A 22,365-nucleotide genomic window follows, 5' to 3' on the forward strand; every position below is an offset into this window, starting at 1 on the left:
ATTATCTCTCTCTCATTCTGGCATTTGACAAATATTATATAATAATAAAATCCCTGTATGAGTGCACTGTGGGCATGTGCGGCGTCCAATCAGGACACAGCGCTGCACTGCACACGGATACAGCACATCTCACAAGTTTTACTACATTTATTAAACCTATAGGGTGGCCATGGCTCACCTGCTGTTGTCGGCTGCTAGCCATAGCTCCCTTATCGGCCTTCCCTGCTTCAAGAATGTCCCCATCGCTCTCCCCTTCTAACATCGTTACACTGCGCATGCGCCGTCTTCGTTGCACGGACTTGTGGTTATTGAAGTCCTGGTGAGCGGCCGTGGAACAGACGCATGCATGCGCAGTAGTATAGCATGCATGCGTCGCCCACACCACGCTGAAAAGAAGCCGCCTGTACCGTTGACCCATTGTGCTCACTGCCCACAAACGGCCCAGGTCAGATTGCCGCCGTTTTAGAGCCGTTAGTGAGAGGAGTGCCAGTGAGAAGTGTGCCATTACAGTTGTTTATAGGAGCCTGTGTCAACAGCCATTTATTTCCCTGTCAGCAGCCATTTCTGTTCGTGTTAGCCACCAGTCAATGCCTGCAGTCTCAGCCACCAGATTTAGCCAGTAGTCTCAGTCATAGCCACCCTTCAGTGCCAGTGGTCTCATCTACAAGCTGCAGTCTCAGCCACAGCCAGCCACAGTCTCAGCCATAGCCACCGGTCAGTGCAAGCGGTCTCAGCTACAAGCCACAGCCAGCAGTCAGTACCAACAGTCTGCCCAACAGCCAACAGTCTCGGCCACAGCTACCAGTATCAGTCAGTATAGAACCAAACAAGAAAAAGGCCTCACTTATAATGCCATGATCTAGGGCAAACAAGAAAACAACTCTATCAACCTAAAATGTTGTCTAACAAACAATAAATGAATGCCCAATATATTTAAAATTATATATTTTATTTCATAATAATAATCAATACATAATTATTGGGATATTGAAAATAACAGAAAAAGGTTTGAAGAGTCAGCAGAAAACCCCGGATGCCGCAGTCACCCGGCCGGTGTCTCTGTAACCCGCCAAAAGATGGAACACATGTCAGGTACGTATGAGGTATGCAGTATGGAGATTCACAGAAAAAAGAGGGTGTGTAAAATACAAACCACAAAAAAATAGTAATAACTGTGATCATCACCTTAGTGTATAGCTGTAGGATGAGTCTCAAGCGCTGAATCCTAATGTTTCACAAGTGGAAAACATAGACAAAAAGTAATGTCCATATGGGATTCTCAAATGGAATGAGACCCCATACACCAGACCTTCAAATGAAGGCTGTGAGCAAAAACACATCATTGGATATCTGATGGACAATCACAACATACCATGAGACATGATGGAGGGCAGAGACAGCAGGCACAGGACAGGCAAAGGACCCCGACGCGAGTTTTGCCTCAGCTTAGTCAGGAGGTAATGTAAGTGTGGCCATAGGCTCCTATTTATATCCCCCCTGTGGCTTCAGGGCATAACATGATTAGATACAGCAGCTGGTACTTACTATCGAGCGCTCCTGCCTGATGATGCACGCCGAGTCAATCATGGCGGCGCCGCATTCGTCAGGAGGAGAGGTAGAACGCAAACCATGGAAACCCAAGGAAGCGTAGCGGCGCCCCCACGTGACCCGGTGCACAGCGCATCATAGCATAGCGCTGTATCAGCCAGTCAGAGCAGGAAGAGGTCGGAGCTGTAAAAATCTCAGAACCGCATCCACCATGCTAGACACTATTATTCATATTAGGAAGCCCGGTATACGAAGTCCACATAGGGGATAATTTCAGTATAGGACAACAATGGAAAGCTGAATTTCCATGTACTGGTGTGTTGCAATAGGGCTCTTCTCTAGTAATGTATGATGTCTATTTGTGATATGCACCTTGATTGTACGGTCATGTGGTTGGGCATGCGTGGTTGGGCAAGCGCTTAATCCTAATGTTTCACAAGTGGAAAACATAGACAAAAAGTAATGTCCATATGGGATTCTCAAATTGAATGAGACGCCATACACCACACCTTCAAATGAAGGCTGTGAGCAAAAACCCATCCGTGGATATCTGATGGAAAATCACAACATACCATGAGACATGATGGAGGGCAGAGACAGCAGTCACAGCTACCAGCCACAGTCAGCATCCACAATCACCGGTCATTGCCAGTGGTCTCAGCTAAAAGCCACTGCCACCAGCCATAGCCAGAAGTCACAGCTACTAGTCACAGTCAACAGTCTCAGCCATAGCCACCGGTCAGTGCCACCGATCTCCGCCACAGCCAGCAGTCGCAACCACCAGTCGCAGTCAGTACCAACAGTCTGCACAACAGCCAACAGTTTTGACCACAGCTACTAGTATCAGCCACCTCAGTCCAGCAGTCACAGCTACCAGCCACAGTCAGCAGTTTTAGCTACAGCCAATCACAGTCAGCAGTCTCATCCATAGCCACTGGTCAGTGCCAGCGGTCTCAGCTACAAGTCACAGCTATCAGCCGCAGTCAGTACCAACAGTCTTCGCCACAGCTATCCGTCTCAGCCACAAGTCAGTGCCTGCATTCTCAGCCACCAGACATAGCCAGTAGTCTCAACCATAGCCACCGGTCAGTGCCAGTGGTCTCAGCTACAAGTCACAGCCACCAGCCGCAGTCTCAGCCACAGCCAGCAGTCATAGCTATCAGCCGCAGTCAGTACCAACAGTCTGCGGAACAGCCAACAGTCTCGGCCACAGCTACCAGTCAGCCACCAGTCAGTGCCTACAGTCTCAGCCACCAGACACAGCCAGCACTCTCTGCCATAGCCACCAGTGAGTGCCAGTGGTCTCAGCTACAAGTCAAAGCCAGCATTCACAGCCACCAGCCACAACCAGCAGTCATAGCTACCAGCTGCAGTCAGCAGTCTCAGCTACAGCCAGACGCAGTCTCAGCTTTAGCCATAGCCACCGGTCAGTGCCAGCGATCTCAGCTACAAGCCACAGCTAGCAATCGGTACCAACAGTCTGCACAACAGCCAACAATCTCGGCCACAGCTACCAGTATCAGCCACCAGTCAGTGCCTGCAGTCTCAGCCACCAGACTTAGCCAGTAGTCTCAGCCAAAGCCACTGGTCAGTGCCAGTGGTCTCAGCTAAAAGCCACAGCCACCAACCGCAGTCTCAGCCACAGATAGCAGTCAGTGCCAACAGTCTGCGCAACAGCCAATAGTCTTGGCCACAGCTACCAGTCTCAGCCACCAAACACAGCCAGCAGTCTCCACCACAGCCAGCAGTCATTACCAACAGTCTGAGCCACAGCCAACAGTCTTGGCCATAGCTACCAGTCTCAGCCACCAGTCAGTGCATGCAGTCTCAGCCGCCAGACAAAGCCAGTAGTCTCAGCCATAGACACCGGTCAGTGCCAGCAGTCTCAGCTACAACCTACAGCCAGCAGTCACAGCTACCAGCTGCAGAAGGCAGTCTCCGCCACAGACAGCAGTCAGTACCAACAGTCTGCGCCACACCAGTCAGTGCCTGCAATCTCAGCCACCAGACATAGCCAGTAGTCTCAGCCATAGACACAGGTCTGTGCCAGCAGTCTCGGCTACAAGCTTCAGCCACCAGCTGCAGAAGGCAGTCTCAACCACAGCCAGCAGTCAGTACCAACAGTCTGTGCCACACCAGTCACACATAACATAATGAGGGATCTCCTCATACCATCACAATCATACTTAGCATATCATTTCAGTCTCCTATCACAGGCAATAAGATAATGAAAATTGATGCCAAAAAAGGGGAGTTCTGGGATTAAAGTTGCGTTGATTGCACATTCCACTGCTCATCCATCATGTGGTCCTTGGCCACTTACCACAATAATCTGTATAAATAAAAAGAGAGAAGAAAAATAATCAGTACAAATATACCCTCCACATATTACAAAATAATAGTTACATTACTACCTAACTCAAAGGTGAAGGGACGAGCGAACCTACAATGGGACAGGGCAAGCTATCATCCAAATACCTATCCTAAATTGAATTATGCATTGAGGCCATGTGGTCTCAAAGAATTGAAGGTATGTATCCAACGTATCTCTTAAAAACTGTGATCCTATAGCCACACCTCCTGGGCATTGGTACATGGTCTATAATCCAGCACTTGAGGTCTCTTTCCTTATGATTGAGATCCGCAAAGTGCTTGGAAACAGCCAAATCCAGTCTTTTTTGACAAATATTTAACCAGTGATTATTTATTCTGGATTTAAAATCCGTAGAGGTTTCACAAACGTATAGATTACTGCACGGACAAGATAGTATGTACACTACATAATCCAAGATACATGTCAAATGAAAACGAATGGGGTAATTCACACCTTTGGATGGATGGTTAAATGTAGTAGATTTACACATGTATCTGCAATTGACGCAACCTAGACAAGGAAAACATCATAGTCCAGGTTGTGTCAAAGTAGATTGCCTGAGGACATTTTTTGTTCTAAAATCTGCCCTAACTAGCTGATCCCTTAAACTCATGGATTTCCTATACGAAAACAATGGGCCAATGTCGTCTAATAATATGACAAATGTCATTTCTCGCCTCAGTGTAAGTAGACACAAATGGGATCCTGGATATTGTGCGTTTCACGGATGGATTGGACAGGATTTTCTTCCTATCCAATTCCGTCACCATATTGCGATATTCATCCAGTAGCTTTTTGAATTTCTGTATCATGTTATCCATAGTTTGTCTGGAGTCCAACTCATCGGAGACAATTCTTTTAATACAAAGTATGGAAGAGAGCATATCAGTTTCCTAGGATGACAAACTACTATACATAAATGTGGTGTTCTTATCAGTTGGTTTGGTATAGAGTTGTGTATGGAAAGTTCCATCCAAAATTACCACCTTTAGTATCCAAAAATTGCATTTCAGTAGTCAAATGCACTAATGTAAATTGCAGCGATCTGTGAACACTGTTGAGAAACCTATAGAAATCTATCAACTGATCCTAGCTACCCATCCAAATAAGGAAAACGTCATCTATGTATCTCCACCACCTCAATACATACCTGAAGTGGCTGGACAGATAGATGACGTCCTCCTCAAACACACGCATGTAAATATTAGCGTAGGTGGGGGCCATGTTGGACCCCATTGCCACACCCCGCTTTTGGATATAAAAAGTATCCTGATACAAGAAATAGTTATGTTCCAATAAAATAGTGAGTAGTCTCAGAATGAAGTCTACAGCCATGTCAGACAATTTGGATGTAGACAACATCCTCTTTACCACATCAATCCCCCTGTGGTGTTTGATTGAAGTATATAAAGAAACAACATCAAATGATGCTAAAATCACATTTTTAAAATAAGAAATATCCACTTGATTTAATCCGATAAGAAAATCGTTAGTATCACAGATATATGAGGTACCACCAATAGTAAAACCCCGTAGTAATTTGGGACAGGGCAAGTTATCATCCAAATACCTATCCTAAATTGAAGTCTGCATTGAGGCCATGTGGTCTCAAAGAATTGAGGGTATGTATCCAATGTATTTCTAAAACTGTGATCCTATTGCCACCCCTCCTGGGCATTGGTACATGGTCTATAATGCAGCACTTGAGGTCTCTTTCCTTATGTTCGAGATCTGCAAAGTGCTTGGAAACAGCTAAATCCAGTCTTTTTTGACGAATACTTAACCGGTGGTTATTTATTCTGGATTTGAAATCTGTAGAGGTTTCACCAACGTATAGAATATTGCACGGAAAAGATAGTATGTACACTACATAATCCGAGATACATGTCAAATGAAAACAAATGGGGTAATTCACACCTGTGGATGGATGGGTAAATGTAGTAGATTTACACATGTAATTGCAATTGACGCAACCTAGACAAGGTGAATAAACACATCCTTTTTTTACCACGATTTCAATTTTATATTCTGGGCAAGCTATTCCCCTTGGAGCTAGCACCCATCTTCAAACACAGGTTGGTGCTGCCATATCTTTATTTTTTATAGATATGTCTGTGTGTGTGTGTGTGTGTGTGTGTGTGTGTGTGTGTGTGTGTATATATATATATATATATATATATATATACACTAAACAACTATTAACCTTTTTAATTGAGATCTTTGTGGTATTTCTCTGTTGACTTTAACCTATTTTCAGTATGTGTCATTTAAATCAATCTGTTTCTATCCCTTAACCAATTCTTTGCCCAAGTACAAACATCATCCCCTAGTCTATTTGCTTTTGTTGAAATGTCTGAGATGCTTCAAGAACAACAGCTTTGAAACATTTTGTAGAAAGTGACTGTACTATTTTAGTATCATTAATGTTTTTGCCTTATAAATGTTTTTTTCTTTTTTTTTTTCTAGCCTTTCCCACTTTCATGGGAGATGTCTGTAGCCTCATGGCTGTATTCACTGTCCCTGCAGCAGTATGCTTCCAGCTTTCTTAGCAGTGGTTATACCTCTATGGAAACGCTACACAATTTGTGGGAACTAGAGATCGTAAATGTGAGTAATCATATATCTTCTTTATGACGATTGACTAGTTGCTTTCCATCCTCTTAGTCTAGGTTAGGTTCACATTTGCCCTATTTTACAATTTTTGTTTTTTGTTATGCCACAGATATTAATCAATCTGAAAATCTAATGACCAAATAATTTTTCCAGCTCATCACCCATTAACCTTAAAGGGCATCTGTCAGTAGATTTGTACCTATGAAATTGGCTGATCTGTTGTATGTGCTCTTGGCAGCTGAACGAATCTGTGTTGGTCCCATGTTCATATGTGCCCTCATTCCTGAGAAAAATAATGTTTTACTATTTGGAAATGGGCCTCTAGGAGCAACAGGGGCGTTGCCTTTGAATATATTAAAACATAAGTTTCATCATTAATGCGGACAGATATGAACATGGAACCAACACAAATTATTTCAGCTGCCAAGAGCACATGCAACAGATCATCCAGTTATTCGGGTACAAATCTGCTGACAGATGTACTTTGATGATTTTAATTAACCTGTAGGCAACCAGCACTATACATGTATGGCACTGTGGGCCTTGACTCAAGGGTGCCGGCATATTAACCCCTTGCACAGGGTTTGCGGAGCGTACGGGCAACCTCCACTCTTTCATGTCCCAGCGCTGTGGTGACCAGGACCCGATGGCTTGGAACAGCAGGTGCTTGCCTCCTACAAGCTGGGTATTATAGGCACTCTGTCAGTGTATAAGCTGATAGACAGTGCATTACAATACATGATGTACTGTAATGCATTGTAGAGGGGATCAGACCCCCAAAAGTTGAAGTCCCATGGTGGTGAAAAAAAGGTGTTTTTGCATAATGAAAAATAAGTTTCAATTACATAAAATTGTAAAAAAAAACTAGGAAAGAAAAACAGTCACATTAGGTATCGCCGCATCTGTAATGACCGGTTCTCTAAAAATATCACATGATCTACCCTATCAGGTAAACTCCGTAAAAAATAAATAAATAAACTAAATAAAAACTGCCAAAATGGCCATTTTTTGTTTCCTTGCCTCACAAAAAGTGTAAGGTAATAGAAAAGTCTTATGTACCCCAAAATCTTACCTGTCAAACCATCACGTCCTCTTGCAAAAATGAGCCCCAACATAAGACAGTTGCTCGGAAAATAATAACATTTTACTGTAGAAAAATGTGGGCACAAAAATTTTTTATGCTTTTATTCTGTAAAACTGAAATAAACAAAATAGACATATTGGGTATCCCTGCATCCGTATTGATCTGCTGTATTAAATTTACAGAAAATTTTGAAAAATCTGCTATTTACGAAATTTTAAATTCTTAGCTTTTAACCTCTTAAGGACTCAGCCCTATTTCACCTTAAGGACTTGGCCATTTTTTGCAAATCTGACCAGTGTCACTTTAAGTGCTGATAACTTTAAAACGCTTTGACTTACCCAGGCCGTTCTGAGATTGTTTTTTCGTCACATATTGTACTTCATGACACTGCTAAAATTGGGTCAAAAAAGTAATTTTTTTTACATAAAAAAATACCATATTTACCAAAAATTTTGAAAAATTAGCAAATTTCAAAGTTTCAGTTTCTTTACTTCTGTAATACATAGTAATACCCCCAAAAATTGTGATGACTTTACATTCCCCATATGTCTACTTCATGTTTGTAGCATTTTGGGAATGATATTTTATTTTTTGGGGATGTTACAAGGCTTAAAAGTTTAGAAGCAAATCTTGAAATTTTTCAGAAATTTACAAAAACCCAATTTTTAGGGACCACTACAGGTCTGAAGTCACTTTGCGAGGCTTACATAATAGAAACCGCCCAAAAATGACCCCATTCTATAAACTACACCCCTCAATGTATTCAAAACTGATTTTACAAACTTTGTTAACCCTTTAGGTGTTGCACAAGAGTTATTGGCAAATGGGGATGAAATTTGAGAATTTATTTTTTTTGCCTAATTTTCCATTTTAACCCATTTTTTCCACTAACAAAGCAAGGGTTAACAGCCAAACAAAGACAGTATCTTTATTGCCCTGACTCTGCCGTTTACAGAAACACCCCATATGTGGCCGTAAACTACTGTACGGCCACACAGCGGGGCGTAGAGGGAAAGGTGCGCCGTATGGTTTTTGGAAGCCAGATTTTGCTGGACTGGTTTTTTGACACCATGTCCCATTTGAAGCCCCCCTGATGCACCCCTAGAGTAGAAACTCCATAAAAGTGACCCCATCTAAGAAACTACACCCCTCAAGGTATTCAAAACTGATTTTACAAACTTTGTTAACCCTTTAGGTGTTGCACAAGATTTAATGGAAAATAGAGATACAATTTCAAAATTTCACTTTTTTGGCAGATTTTCCATTTTAATATTTTTTTTCCAATTACAAAGCAAGGGTTAACAGCCAAACAAAACTCATTATTTATGGCCCTGATTCTGTCGTTTACAGAAACACCCCATATGTGGTCGTAAACCGCTGTACGGGCACGCGGCAGGGTGCAGAAGGAAAGGAATGCCATACGGTTTTTGGAAGGCAGATTTTGCTGGACTGGTTTTTTTGACACCATGTCCCATTTGAAGCCCCCCTGATGCACCCCCAGAGTAGAAACTCCAAAAAAGTGACCCCATTTTAGAAACTACGGGTTAGGGTGGCAGTTTTTTTGGTACTAGTTTAGGGTACATATGATTTTTGGTTGCTCTATATTAGGGATCGACCGATTATCGGTTTGACCGATATTATCGGCCGATATTCAGGATTTTGAACATCATCGGTATCGGCATCTGTTTTGCCGATATACCGATAGCGTATTGGGAACACAGAACGCGCTGCTCTCAGCGCTCTCTGTGTTCCCTCCGCAGCACAGGGGAGAAGGAAGCAGTGTCTCCCTCCCCCTGTGCTGCCGCTGCCGCCAATTAGAGGAGAGAAGATAAGAGGAGGGGAGGGGCTGTGGCCACCGCTCCACCAATGAAGATAAGCCTTTCATTAATTCATATACAGGAGGCGTGAGCTGGCTGCAGAATCACATAGCCGGCTCCCGACCTCTATGAGCAATAGCTGCGGTCCGCGGTAGTTAACCCCTCAGGTGCCGCGGGTCGCAGCTACCGCTCATAGAGGTCGGGAGCCGGCTATGTGATTCTGCAGCCAGCTCCCGCCTCCTGTATATGAATGATTGAGAGACTTATCTTCATTGGTGGCGCAGTGCGCCCCCCCCAAGCCCCCCAGTATTAATCATTGGTGGCGCAGTGCGCCACCCACCGCCATCCCAATAGTAAAAATATTGGTGGCGCAGTGCGCTTCCCCCCCCCCCAGTATTAATCATTGGTGGCAGTGGCCACAGGATCCCCTCTGTCCTGCTCCTCCGATCGGAGCCCCAGCAGTGTAATCCTGGGGCTCTGATCGGTTACCATGGCAGCCAGGACTCTATTGAAGCCCTGGCTGCCAGGTTCAGCTCCATGCTGCTGTGTGCACAGAGCACAGAGCAGCAGGGACAATGTGAGCTCCTATAGAGATCTATCAGGGTGAATGGGACAAGGGTTCTAGTCCCTAAGGGGGCTAAAAGTTAGTAAAAAAAATAAATAAAAAATATTAAAGCGAACCTTTCACCTCATTTTCACTTTATAAACTAGCAACAGTACCTTATAGATCATCTTCAGTGTGTTTTTATACATCCTTGTGCCGCTTTCATGCGCTGTATCTGCCTGAAAAAAATCGTCTTATAAAGTTATCATTTCCTGCTCCAACAGTCACGCGAGAAGTCAAGGGGGTAGCCCTTCCCTCACCTCTGGCTGTACCTCCCCTGCCCTAACCCCGCCTCTATGCACTGTAATTGACAGCCGACTCAGTCACCGGGACCGCGCTTGTCAAGGCTGCGCATGCGCCGTCCTCCTCATTCGCCGGCGAGAACACACTGAAGATGATCTATAAGGTACTGTTGCTAGTTTATAAAGTGAAAATGAGGTGAAAGGTTCGCTTTAAGTATAAATGAAAAAGATTTCCAAAAAAAAATTAAAAATACACATTAAAAATAAACATATTAATTTTCAGCAGATTTGTGTAGGAAATTTATTTTTTTCTCAAAAATGAAAATTCCCAGAATATCGGTATAAATTATCGGCTATCGGCCTGAAAGTTCACAAATTATCGGTATCGGCCCTAAAAAAATCAATATCGGTCGATCCCTACTCTATATTAAATTTTTTTGTGCGGCAAGGTAACAAGAAATAGATTTTTTTTTTTTTTTTTTTTTGTTATTTACAACATTCATCTGACAGGTTAGATCATGTGGTAATTTTATAGAGCAGGTTGTCACGGATGCGGCAATACCTAATATGTATACAATTTTTTTTATTTATGTAAGTTTTACACAATGATTTCATTTTTAAAACAAAAAAAATGTTTTAGTGTCTCCATAGTCTAAGAGCCATAGTTTTTTTCAGTTTTTGGGCGATTATCTTAAGTAGGGTCTCATTTATTGCGGGATGAGATGACTGTTTGATTGGCACTATTTTGGGGTGCATATGACTTTTTGATCGCTTGCTATTGCACTTTTTGTGACATAAGATGACAAAAAATTGCTTTTTTTACACCGTTTTTTTTAATTCTTTTATGGTGGTCACCTGAGGGGTTAGGTCATGTGATATTTTTATAGAGCCGGTCGATACGGACGCGGCAATACCTAATATGTATACTTTTTTTTTATTTATTTAAGTTTTACACAATGATTTCATTTTTGAAACAAAAAAAAATCATGTTTTAGTGTTTCCATAGTCTGAGAGCCATAGTTTTTTCAGTTTTTGGGCGATTATCTTGGGTAGGGTATGATTTTTGTGGGATGAGATGACGGTTTGATTGGTACTATTTTGGCGTACATGCGACTTTTTTGATCACTTTTATTAACTTTTTTGGGAAGTAAGGTGGGCAAAATTTTTATTTCCTAATATTTTATTAATTTTTTTATGGCGTTCACCGTGCGGGGAAATTAACATGACTGTTTTATAGATCAGGTCGTTACGGACGCGGCGATACCAAACATGTGTAGGGATTTTTTTTTTTTGCATTTTTAATCAGTGATAAATGTTTTTTGATTTTTACATTTTTTTCACTTTTTTTTCACTTTTTTTTTGACCCAGACCCACTTGGTTCTTGAAGATTCAGTGGGTCTGATGTCTGTATAATACAGTACAGTACAATATATATTGTACTGTACTGTATTTTACTTACACTTTGTCTGAACAGATCTCTGCCTTTAGCACAGATCTGTTCAGCACCATGGACAGCAGGATGCCCGAGACGGCGTCCTGTTGCCATGGTAACCTTCCCAGTCTGCTCAGTACTGGTTAGAACTTTGCAGACGGGGAAGGGTAAGGACGGGGCTGTCTGGGGGCTCTCTCCCTCTCCATCGGGGGGCTGCAAAGGCACTGCAGCCCCCCGATGGGAGAGGGAGGGAGCTCCCTCTTACTGTTAACTTTTTTCATACAGCGGTCCGTATGGACCGCTGTATGGAAAGGGTTAAAAGGCTGACATCGCATCACCGATGTCAGCCGTTTATACCATGGTGTCAGCAATGTGCTGACACCCTGGTATACCCACTCTACACCAATGAATTTTCAAGGGGAGGCGGGCGGGGGATCGCGATCCCGCCTGCCGCACCGCCTCCCGCACCGCTCCCACCGCCTACAACTCCCCCCCCCCTGCACCACCCGCCGGCAAAAAATCATGCAGGGGTGCAGGGGGGGTGTAAAATCTATGTTTGAGGGACACTAAAGTTTCTGATCCCCGCGGTCAGGGACCGCGGGGATCAGAAACTGCAGAAAGCGCAGCAAACCGCAGGTCTGAATTGACCTGCGGTTTGCGGCGATCGCCGATAGGGGGGGGGTCACATGACCCCCCCCGGCGTTGTGACAGGATGCCGGCTGAATGATTTAAAGTTAGGACGTACCGGTACGCCCTGAGTCCTTAAGGACTCGGGAAATAGGGCGTACCGGTACGCCGTGCGTCCTTAAGGAGTTAAGATGGATAGTGATATCTCATAAAATAGTTATAAAATAGTTATCAATTAACATTCCTCATGTCTACTTTATGTTGCCATCGTTTTGTAAATGCAATTACATTTTTTTAGGCTTAGAATTTTCGAAGCAATTTTAAAAATTAAAAACTTTTTGAAGGACCAGTTCAGTTATGAAGTTACTTTGTGAGGCTTACATAATAGAAACCACCCATAAATTACATTTTGGAAACGGCACCCCTCAAATTATTCAAAACTGATTTTACAAGCTTTAACCTTTTACATGTTTCACAAGAAGTTGAAAGGGTTATCCAAAGTCTAAAATATGCCATCCTGTTCCCCGCCACCCGCGTCTCTTAGGCTGCCTGCATGGCCACTGCTAAGTTGCAGTTGACACTAGGGAGGCTTGTTGATGCCTGGCCTTGGCTGCTCCAAACCAAACCCCCCCCCCCCCCTTTCCCGTCGACTGATGTTTTTATTTTTGATTTTCCATTTTAATCCAGTATTTCCTGTAAGGCAACAAGGGATAACAGCAAAGCAAGCCTCAAAATGTATTACCCCGATTGAGCAGTTTATAGAACCACCCCCATATGTGGTTGTTAATTGCTGTTTGGACACACAGCAGGGCTTGAAGGGAAGTAGCACCGAAAAGTGACCCGATTTTGGAAATTATACAAGGAATTTATTGAAGGGTGTACTTACCTCTTTGACCCCACAGACATTTAATAGAATTTAGGAATGCTTAGCTGTAAATATCAAAAATTTCATTTCCTCCACTAAAATGTTGCATATGCCCCCAATTTTTCATTTTCAGATTTTTATTAGGTTTTTCAGTACAAATCGGTACAACAATCTGAGATGCTGTTCAAACATTACAATAAATAAAAGAGAAAGCATTCAGCATTCTTGTAGTTTGTACAATGTTTAGAGCTATAATAAACAATCAATATTGTTAACAAATAGGACAAGGTGATCCATGAGAAAATAGTGAATATAGTAAAGTGCCTCGTAGCACAACAAGTAAGGAACAACACCAGTAATCGTGATATTCCAGAACCGCTCACCTAGTTCTCCTCCAAACACTCTTCAATTGTTTTTCCAGATATTAATAGTTTGTATGATGTTTCTCATAAGACTGTGGAATATGGGATGCATAAGAGGACGTGCACCATAAATCCTATCTCTGCAACAATTACAATCTAGCTTGGTGTGAAGCAGCATATATACATTCATGCTGCATATATTTATTAACTAGGGCTATCAAGTCTGAAAAACTCAGTGACAGGTAATTTCCAATAGGTACAAATTTGTTTCCGTGACGCCGTTAAGATCCCCGCTATTACCTAGCGATGGGTGCATGGGAGGGTCTCAATCCGAATAGAGAGTATAGCTAATGCTGGGGACAGGGGAAGGTGAAAACCAGCTACTTTAGTCATAAGGTCAAAGACTTCCTTCCAAATTGGAAATATGGTTGGACAATTCCACCACATCCCCGTCAGCAATATGGGCTGTATGTACAGTTAATATGCGCTATATGGGCCAGGGTTAGACACCAACGAAGCCTGGATTTTTCGATTTTTCTCTGCATGATTAATGCAATTGGAGCCAGTCACCATCCAATAGAAAGCATCTCGCCATTCATTAATGGTTCATTCACATCCCAGATCCTCCTCCCATTTCACCATAAAACCTGACTTGCCATCCAGGCTTGGACCCAGGCCTTTCCCTGCAGTTCTTTGAGTGTTAAAAAGCCTGCTAATTGGGGTGGTCTCAGGTGATTGGACAGGAGGGAGCTCAATGCTATGCAACAGGTGCCTGATCTGCTAGTATTGGTAGAAACATGAATTAGGTAGCTGGTGAGAATGGTGCAAGACCTCAAATGTTTTAATATTGCAGTTCTTTAGTATCTTGTCTAGGTATAATAAACCCACCCCTTCCCAAGCATCGATAGCAAGTTATGGAATAAGGTAAGTGAGAGCCGTTACAGGGATTTCTGAGGTAGTAGGGGAGAACAGGTTTATATCCCTAATATGGTGATGCCCGGTCCATTTTGCGACCTGCATGATCAAAAGAGAGGGGCCACCAGGAATCGGCGCTAGGGAGTAGGCAGCTAGTAATCCTTTGTGAGTTTTTAATCGCAACTATAGATTCCACCTCAAGCCACTTATGATTCGAAGAGGGGGACCACCATTCTGTAGTCTGATCTATGAGGTTAGCTTTATAGTATTCAGTAATATCTGGAACTCCCAGTCCTCCATCATGGAGACGTGGATAAAGTGCATGGCAATCCACCCTAGGTGACTTATTTCCCCAAATAAATTTTATTTGTACATTCATCTAATATCCTAAATTTTATAGCGTATTCATCTAATATCCTAGTAACAGCCGGAAGAGACCTGTCTGGCTTGATAAGTGTTAATATGACATCATCTGCGTAAAAACCTAAGTCGTGAGTTAGTGTTCCACCCGAGATGCTGGCAACCGCTGGGTCTGCACTTATCTTTGTCGCAAGGGGTTCCATAACCAATGCGAACACTGTGAGAGTGGGCAACCCTGATATGTACCGTTTGATATATTAAAACATTTGGAATAAAACCCAGACGCTAGAACCCGCGCAGATGGAGTGGAGTACAGTTTCATTATGGCTTTTAGTATAGAACCCGAAAACCCAAACCGATCCAGCACCACTGCCAGTAATACCCAGTGCATTCTACCAGTTGCCTTTTCAGCATCAAGCGAGACAAATATCGAGGGTGCACCTGCGGTCTCTGATATCTGGATTAAATCTATCATCTTCTTAGTCCCATCTCTGCACTGACATCCCGGGATAAAACCTACCTGATCTGGGGATATCAATTGTGGAAGCAGAGGTTGGATCCTCAAGGCTAGTAGCTTAGAAAATAATTTAATATCATTGTTTAGTAATGAGATGGGGCAAAAGTTAGCTGGAACATCTTGGGTTTTCCCCGGTTTGGGAATAGTAGTAATGACGGCACTCAACATTTCTTTTGGGATGGTATTTCCGGAGAATAAAGGCATTAAAGAGACGGACGAGAAGAGGCGTTAGTTCTGCTTTAAAGGTTTTATAATAATGCCCAAAGAATCCGTCCGGACCCAGAGCTTCATGTGATTTAAGGGCTTTTATCCCTACTTCTATCTCCTTTTTTTGTAAAAGGGGTATTAATAGAAGAGAAGTCTTGAGAAGATAACGCCGGTAGTGAAACGGAGTCTAAGAAGGCATAAATTAGTTGTGGTGTAGCAGGGTCCTCTTTCAGATTATATAAGCAGCTATAATAATCTGCAAACGCGTCCGTGCCTCATAGATTCGATACATGAAGTCAACAGGCCAACATATCTCCTGCTCTATCGCCCAGGTTTTACTGCTTAATCTTGGAATGGAATAAAGCCTGTTCATATATGTGTAAGAGAAAAGAACACAGTTGGAGCCATAAATCAATTAATTATTTCATAAGGACATCAAAGGGGGACGTTTCATATTGTGCTTCTATGATAGCTAAACGAGAGAGTAGGTCCTGTAAATGTTTTTCCCTCTGTCTCTTAATTCTGGAAGCAGACGGTATAAATAAACCTCTCATGTAGCTTTCATGGGAGCACCATAAGGTGGAGATGTTAATATCGGGGGTGTCATTAAGCGAGAAAAACTCCTTAAGTGAGTCAGAGAGAGAGCGAAAACAGTCGTCATGTCTCAGTAAATAGGAGTTGAAATGCCAAAGGGGTGGAGTAGGGGTAGGAATATATGTGTCTTGTAGATGTAGAAAGATTGGGGTGTGGTCAGACCATGTGATGTTACCAATCGTGGAGTATGCGGCCTTATGTAGAAGGTCTTGTGAGATGAGGAAATATCCGAGATTGTGATATATGAACTTGAGACGAGAAAGAGAAATCCCTTTCCGTTGCATGCTGGTATCTCCAAATATCATGTAGAGGTGTGTTTTTAAGGAGCTTGCCCAACTCTGGACGATATTCCACTGCCACCTGGGAGCAGTTAATTAATGCATCAATAGTGACGTTGAAATCTCCACCCAGTACAAGGGATCCCTTTGCTAGCTTCAATAGAAACGGTTAATAAAAGAGAGTTGGTGAAAGTTGGGAATTTATACATTGGCTATGGTAGAATCGATATGATTGATAGAACATGAGAGGATAATGAAATGACCTGCCGGGTCAGTAATGCATTGAAAAGAAAAGGTGGGGGAAATGCCTATTCAAGCATCTGTGGGTGTCGGAAGCCAATAAATGTGTTTTCTGAGATAACAATATATTACATCTAGTCTTATTGGCGTCCGACCTCATCTCTGTACACTTGGCAGAGGAGTTAAGAGCCTTCATATTTAGAGACATCAATTTCAGAACCATGGAGGTTTATAAACGTGTAAGAGTTTGACTACAGAGAGAGGAGGAAAGAGAGGAGCGACACTAGACAGACTGGCATTCGAATCACAACACCACTGAGAAGTAAAACAGGCACAAAAACAAGAAAAAAATTAAAGAAATAAACAGCAATAAAGCCTATATGATCCCGAAAAAAATAATAATAAATATATATATATATATATATATATATATATATATATATAGTCATAGCCCTACCTTCCAAAAACTGATCCCGGAACTATTAGGCCAGTAAGTTTAACATCTGTCGTGGGTAAACTGTTTGAAGGTTTGCGATGAGATGCTATCTTGGAGTACCTCAATGAAAATAAGCAAATATCGCTATTTCAGCATGGCTTCATGAGGGATTGGTTGTGTCAAACTAATTTAATCAGTTTCTATGAGGAGGTAAGTTCTAGACTTGACCGCAGCGAATCAATGGATGTCGTTTATCTGGACTTCTCCAAAGCATTTGACACTGTACCACATAAAAGGTGAGTAAATAAATTGAGAATGCTTGGACTGGAGGAAAATTGTCTGTATGTGGGAAAGTAACTGGCTCAGTGCTAGAAAACATAGAAAACAGAAGGTGGTTATTAATGGTACACACTCAGATTGGGTCACTGTCACTAGTGGGATACCACAGGGGTCAGTATTGGGCCCTATTCTCCAATATATTTATTAATGATTTAGTAGAAGGCTTGCATAGTAAAATATAAATTTTTGCAGATGACACTAAACTATGTAAAGTATTTTGCCTGGAAGACGACAATATGCTGCTGCAGATTGATCTGGATAGATTGGTGTCATGGGCAGATAAGTGGCAGATGAGGTTTAACAATGACAAATGTAAGGTTATGCACATGGGAAGGAATAATTCAAGTCACCAGTACATACTAAATGGTAAAACACTGGGTAACACGGACATGGAAAAGGACCTATCAATTTTAGTGAATCACAAACTAAGCTTTAGAAACCAGTGTTGGGCAGATGCTGCCAGGTCCAATAGGATAATGGGTTGCATCAAAAGGGGCATAGATGCCCGTGATGAGAACATAGCCCTGCCACTTTGCAAATCACTAGTCAGACCACACATGGAGTACTGTGTATAGTTCTGGGCTCCTGTGAACAAGACAGACATAGCAGAGCTGGTGAGGGTTCAGAGAAGGGCAACTAAAGTAATAACTGGAATGTGTGGACTACAGTACCCTGAAAGATTATCAAAATTTGGGTTATTCACTTTAGAAAAAAAGACAACTGAGGGGAGATCTAATAACTATGTATAAATATATCAGGGGTCAGTACAGAGATCTCTCCCATCATCTATTTATCCTCAGGACTGTGACAAGGGACATCCTCTGCGTCTGGAGGAAAGGTTTGTACACAAACATAGAAGAGGAATCTTTACGGTAAGAGCAGTGAGACTATGGAACTCTCTGCCTGAGGAGGTGGTGATGGTGTGTTCACTAAAAGAGTTCAAGCGGGGCCTGGATGTATTTTCCCCTCCCCCACGACAGCACCACTGAGAGATGGCTCCACCTCCACGGACCTGAAACCTGTAGCATAAAAAAGGTGGAGCCACTCCCACCTCAGTGAGGTTTCCTGTCCCTGGAGCGGGAGACTTGTAGCTTTTTCCTTTTAGGGGCGCATGGCTAGGAAATCCTAGGAGAGCCTAGAGAGTCATGGGTCTTACCAGCCAGAGACCGGGTGCCGGGTCTTTTTTCTTTAAAGGATGGAGGTTGGTCCGGGCCAATTCTTCATCTTTTGGGCCCTCAAAGGAGTGTGACCGCGTGGGGGACCGCAGAGCAGAAGAGCGGCTGAGAAGGAACACGCCAGAGGGCAGTGTTCCAAGCGTGCACGTGTGGGCTGCAGACTGTAGGCACAGGAGCAGTGGAGCGCGCTGGGAGCCGGAAACCGGAAGTCGCAGGAATGACATCATAAGGTGAGACGTGCGTTCCACAGGCAAGTTCCAGTCAGGTGACCGGAAATAAAGGCTGCAGAGGCTGGTTAGAGTTCCCTGAGTTGGAGACACCATTGAAACTGGATGTTGCTTGTTTTCTTTAACTCTGGGCGAGCAGATTATTGTCTTTTCAGTAGAAGCGCTTGGTTGACAACCGGATTTGACGACTGGTGAGAACCCCAAATGGTTTCTGGCACAGCGGCTCCCAGGGAACATGTGGAACTCTCCAAGGAGAGGTGCTGTTCCCAGCTTCACATTTAATTTTATCCTCTATGCCTCTAGGAATATCATGGAGGAGGACAAGAGGTCGGAAGAAGTGGAGTCAGAAAAGCAGACGCCGGTATAAGGAGCTTTTAAGGGGGTAAGATACAATGGTTATGAGGACACTGATACGTATTTTTGTATCTGCTATTTTCCTTAGATGGCGCCTAAAAAAGTCATATCTAAGGAAAAATAAGGAGTGTGCATTATGTAGATGCCCCTTGTCTTCGTCATATTCAAAAAAAGTTATGCCAGGAATGTATCGAGAGGACACTGGCGGAGGAATCCCCGAATTTTATGAAAGATATTAGAGCACTGATTAAATCAGAGGTTAAGGAATCCCTTAAAACATCTAAAAAGCCTAAAAAAACAGAAGAACGAGCAGATTGAGAGGTGGAATCTGTAGGCGTTAGTGAAGAGGATAAGGATGAAAGGTCCGAGGATTCGTCTTTCTCAGAAGAAGAGAGTGAGAAAAAATTCCTGTTCCCAGTAACGGATACGGATAAACTGCTTAAAACTATTAGGGCTACTCTAGAGCTAGAGGACGTTAAAGAGGACAGATCTATGGCAGTCTTTGAAGGATTACGGGAAAAGAAAAGGAGATGTTTTCCCTTACATAAAAGTATATCAGCTCTAATTGAAAAAGAATGGCAAAAAAACAGACAGAAAGGCCTTTGTAAATAAGAATTTTAAGAGAAAATACCCCTTTGAAGAGGAGGCCACTACATCATCAGGGTAAAGGCGCCCAAATTGGACGTAGCAATATCTAAAGTTTCCAGAAAATCTTCCTTACCGTTTTAGGATGTGGGGTTTTTAAAAGACCCACTAGATAAAAAAAATTGACTCTTGTCTCAAAAATACTTGGGAGACATCTACGGCTTCATTCAGACCCAACATAGCAGCAACAGTTACAGCCAGATCTTTGGCTATTTGGCTTGAAAGGCTAGAGGGGCAGTTAAGAGATAAGTGCCCTAGGGATCAGATTCTGACTTCGTTGCCGACCTTACAAAAAGCGGCAGATTTTTTATCCGACGCTTCGGTTGAGGCCGTCCGATTGTCGGCCAGGTCTGCCTCCATTTCAAACTCTGCCCGTAGAGCCCTATGGCTGAAGAACTGGAGGGGAGGAGACAAGGCTTCCAAACAGCGCTTGTGCAGTATTCCCTGTCAGGGACAGTTCCTGTTTGGCCCAGAGCTTGATGCCCTCCTAGAAAATGCAGCTGACAAGAAAAAGAGATTGCCACAGGAATCCTCTTTCTCACAGTTTAGACCCTACAGACGTCCCTTTAGTAATGCATCTAGGTTTCAGGGAAAGAGGCAGTTGGGGGACAGAGATCAGTTTCCCAGGCCCAAAGGGTCAGGGGGTAGGGGATTCATGTTCGGGAGTACCTCCTCCCAGAAGGACAAGTTGTCCAAGAAATGACGCCAGGCTACAGGTAGGAAGGAGACTAAAGTTCTTTCTTTCTGCCTGGAAGGAAATTGCAGGAAGCTGGGTGAGAGATATTATGACAGAAGGCTTAAAACTGCAGTTCAAAGGACATTGTCCACAAAGGTTTGTGGTCACAAGAAAATCCGAAAAATTGTCAACGGAAGTAAATCAGCTAATAGACAAAAAAGTATTGATACCGGTGCCAAAAGCAGAGTGGGGGAAGGACTTCTACTCGACTCTATTCTTGGTGAAAAAACCGGACGGCTCCTTTCGGACGATTATAAATTTAAGACAATTGAACAAGTCTCTAGTAGTAAAGAAATTCAAGATGGAGACCATAAAGTCTGCAATTCATTTAGTTTTTCAGGGATGTTTAATGGCGGTGTTAGATTTGAAAGATGCATATCTGCATATCCCGATGCATCCTTCCTTCCAAAAATTCCTACGGGTGGCGGTAGTCGAGATCAAAAGGACCAGACACCTGCAATTTCAGGCTATGCCTTTCGGGCTGTTGAGTGCACCAAGAACTTTTACCAAGGTAATGGCAGAAGTGACCTCATTTATTCGCAGGGAAGATATTCTTTTCCTGCCTTATCTAGACGACTTCTTGATAATAGCGAGTTCCTGGGAAAAGTGTCAGAATTCTGTTCAGAGAGTGATTCAGATTCTGGAACATCTAGGATGGATAATCAATGTAAAGAAATCCAGGTTAGAAACCAGCACAAGCCAGACATTTTTGGGATTACAGCTGGACTCCTTGCAACAGAGGACTTTCCTTCCATTAGAAAAGATAGAGAAAGTTCAGAACGAAGCCCGAAAAGCTCAGGAAAATCTGAGTATGTCCATCCGGAAGGCCATGTCCCTACTAGGGTTAATGACAGCGTGTATTCCAGCGGTACAATGGGCACAATTTCATTCAAGACAGTTGCAAGAAGAGATATTGGAGATAACAAAACGAAAGGGGATTACCTTGGATTCCCAGATTAAACTCTGCAGGAGGACTCTTATCTCTCTCAACTGGTGGTTGGAGGTAAAGAACTTGGACCAGGGTATCCCGTGGAATTACCCAGACCCATTAGTTATCACGACAGATGCCAGCCCATGGGGGTGGAGGGTACATTTCCAGGGTCAGTTGAGGCAGGGAAGTTGGTCCCCGCGGGAGAGAGAGTTCTCCTCCAACAGGAAGGAATTAAGAGCAGTATTATTAGCCTTAAGAGCAGCCCTTCCAGAGATACAACACCAGCATGTCAGGATTATGTCGGACAACAGAACGGTGGTGTCCTACCTGAACCGTCAAGGAGGTACCAAATCCCGATCTTTAATGAGGGAAACAGAATTAATATTCTCGTAAATAAAGGTCCATTTAACACACATATCTGCTCTGCATATAAAAAGGAAGGAGAATATCCAGGCCGACTTTTCAAGTCGCCATCGCTAGAGACAGGGAGAGTGGTCCCTAAATCCCTTAGTATTTGCGAAGATTGTGGATTTATGGGGAAACCCGGAAATAGATCTTTTTGCCACCAGGGAGAACAGGCATGTGGAGAAATTTTGCTCTCTCAGCCCTTACGAATCCCCGTTTGGGGTGGATGCTTACCTCCTAGAATGGAAGTTTCATCTAGGGTATGCTTTTCCCCCACTTCAGCTTCTTCCCAGGGTTCTCAGGAAAATAAGAGAGGAGAGATCAGACATGATAGTGCTTGCCCCTTTTTGGCCAAAGAGGGCATGGTTCTCTCTTCTCAGGTCCATGTCGGCGGTGGAACCTTTGGTTCTTCCCGAGATTCCGAATCTCCTGTTGCAG

General features: G+C 43.1%; 1 protein-coding gene across 1 annotated transcript in view; it reads left to right on the forward strand.

The window, feature by feature from the left end:
- ANKS1A (ankyrin repeat and sterile alpha motif domain containing 1A) overlaps positions 1-22,365 on the forward strand; it is a 913,309-nt gene that overhangs the window by 422,362 nt on the left and 468,582 nt on the right. The window contains 1 exon segment of the mRNA XM_040424152.1: positions 6,410-6,529. Within this exon segment, the coding sequence (XP_040280086.1) occupies positions 6,410-6,529 (120 nt within the window).

This window comes from Bufo bufo, chromosome 3, assembly GCF_905171765.1.
Source record: "Bufo bufo chromosome 3, aBufBuf1.1, whole genome shotgun sequence".
NCBI lineage: Eukaryota > Metazoa > Chordata > Amphibia > Anura > Bufonidae > Bufo > Bufo bufo.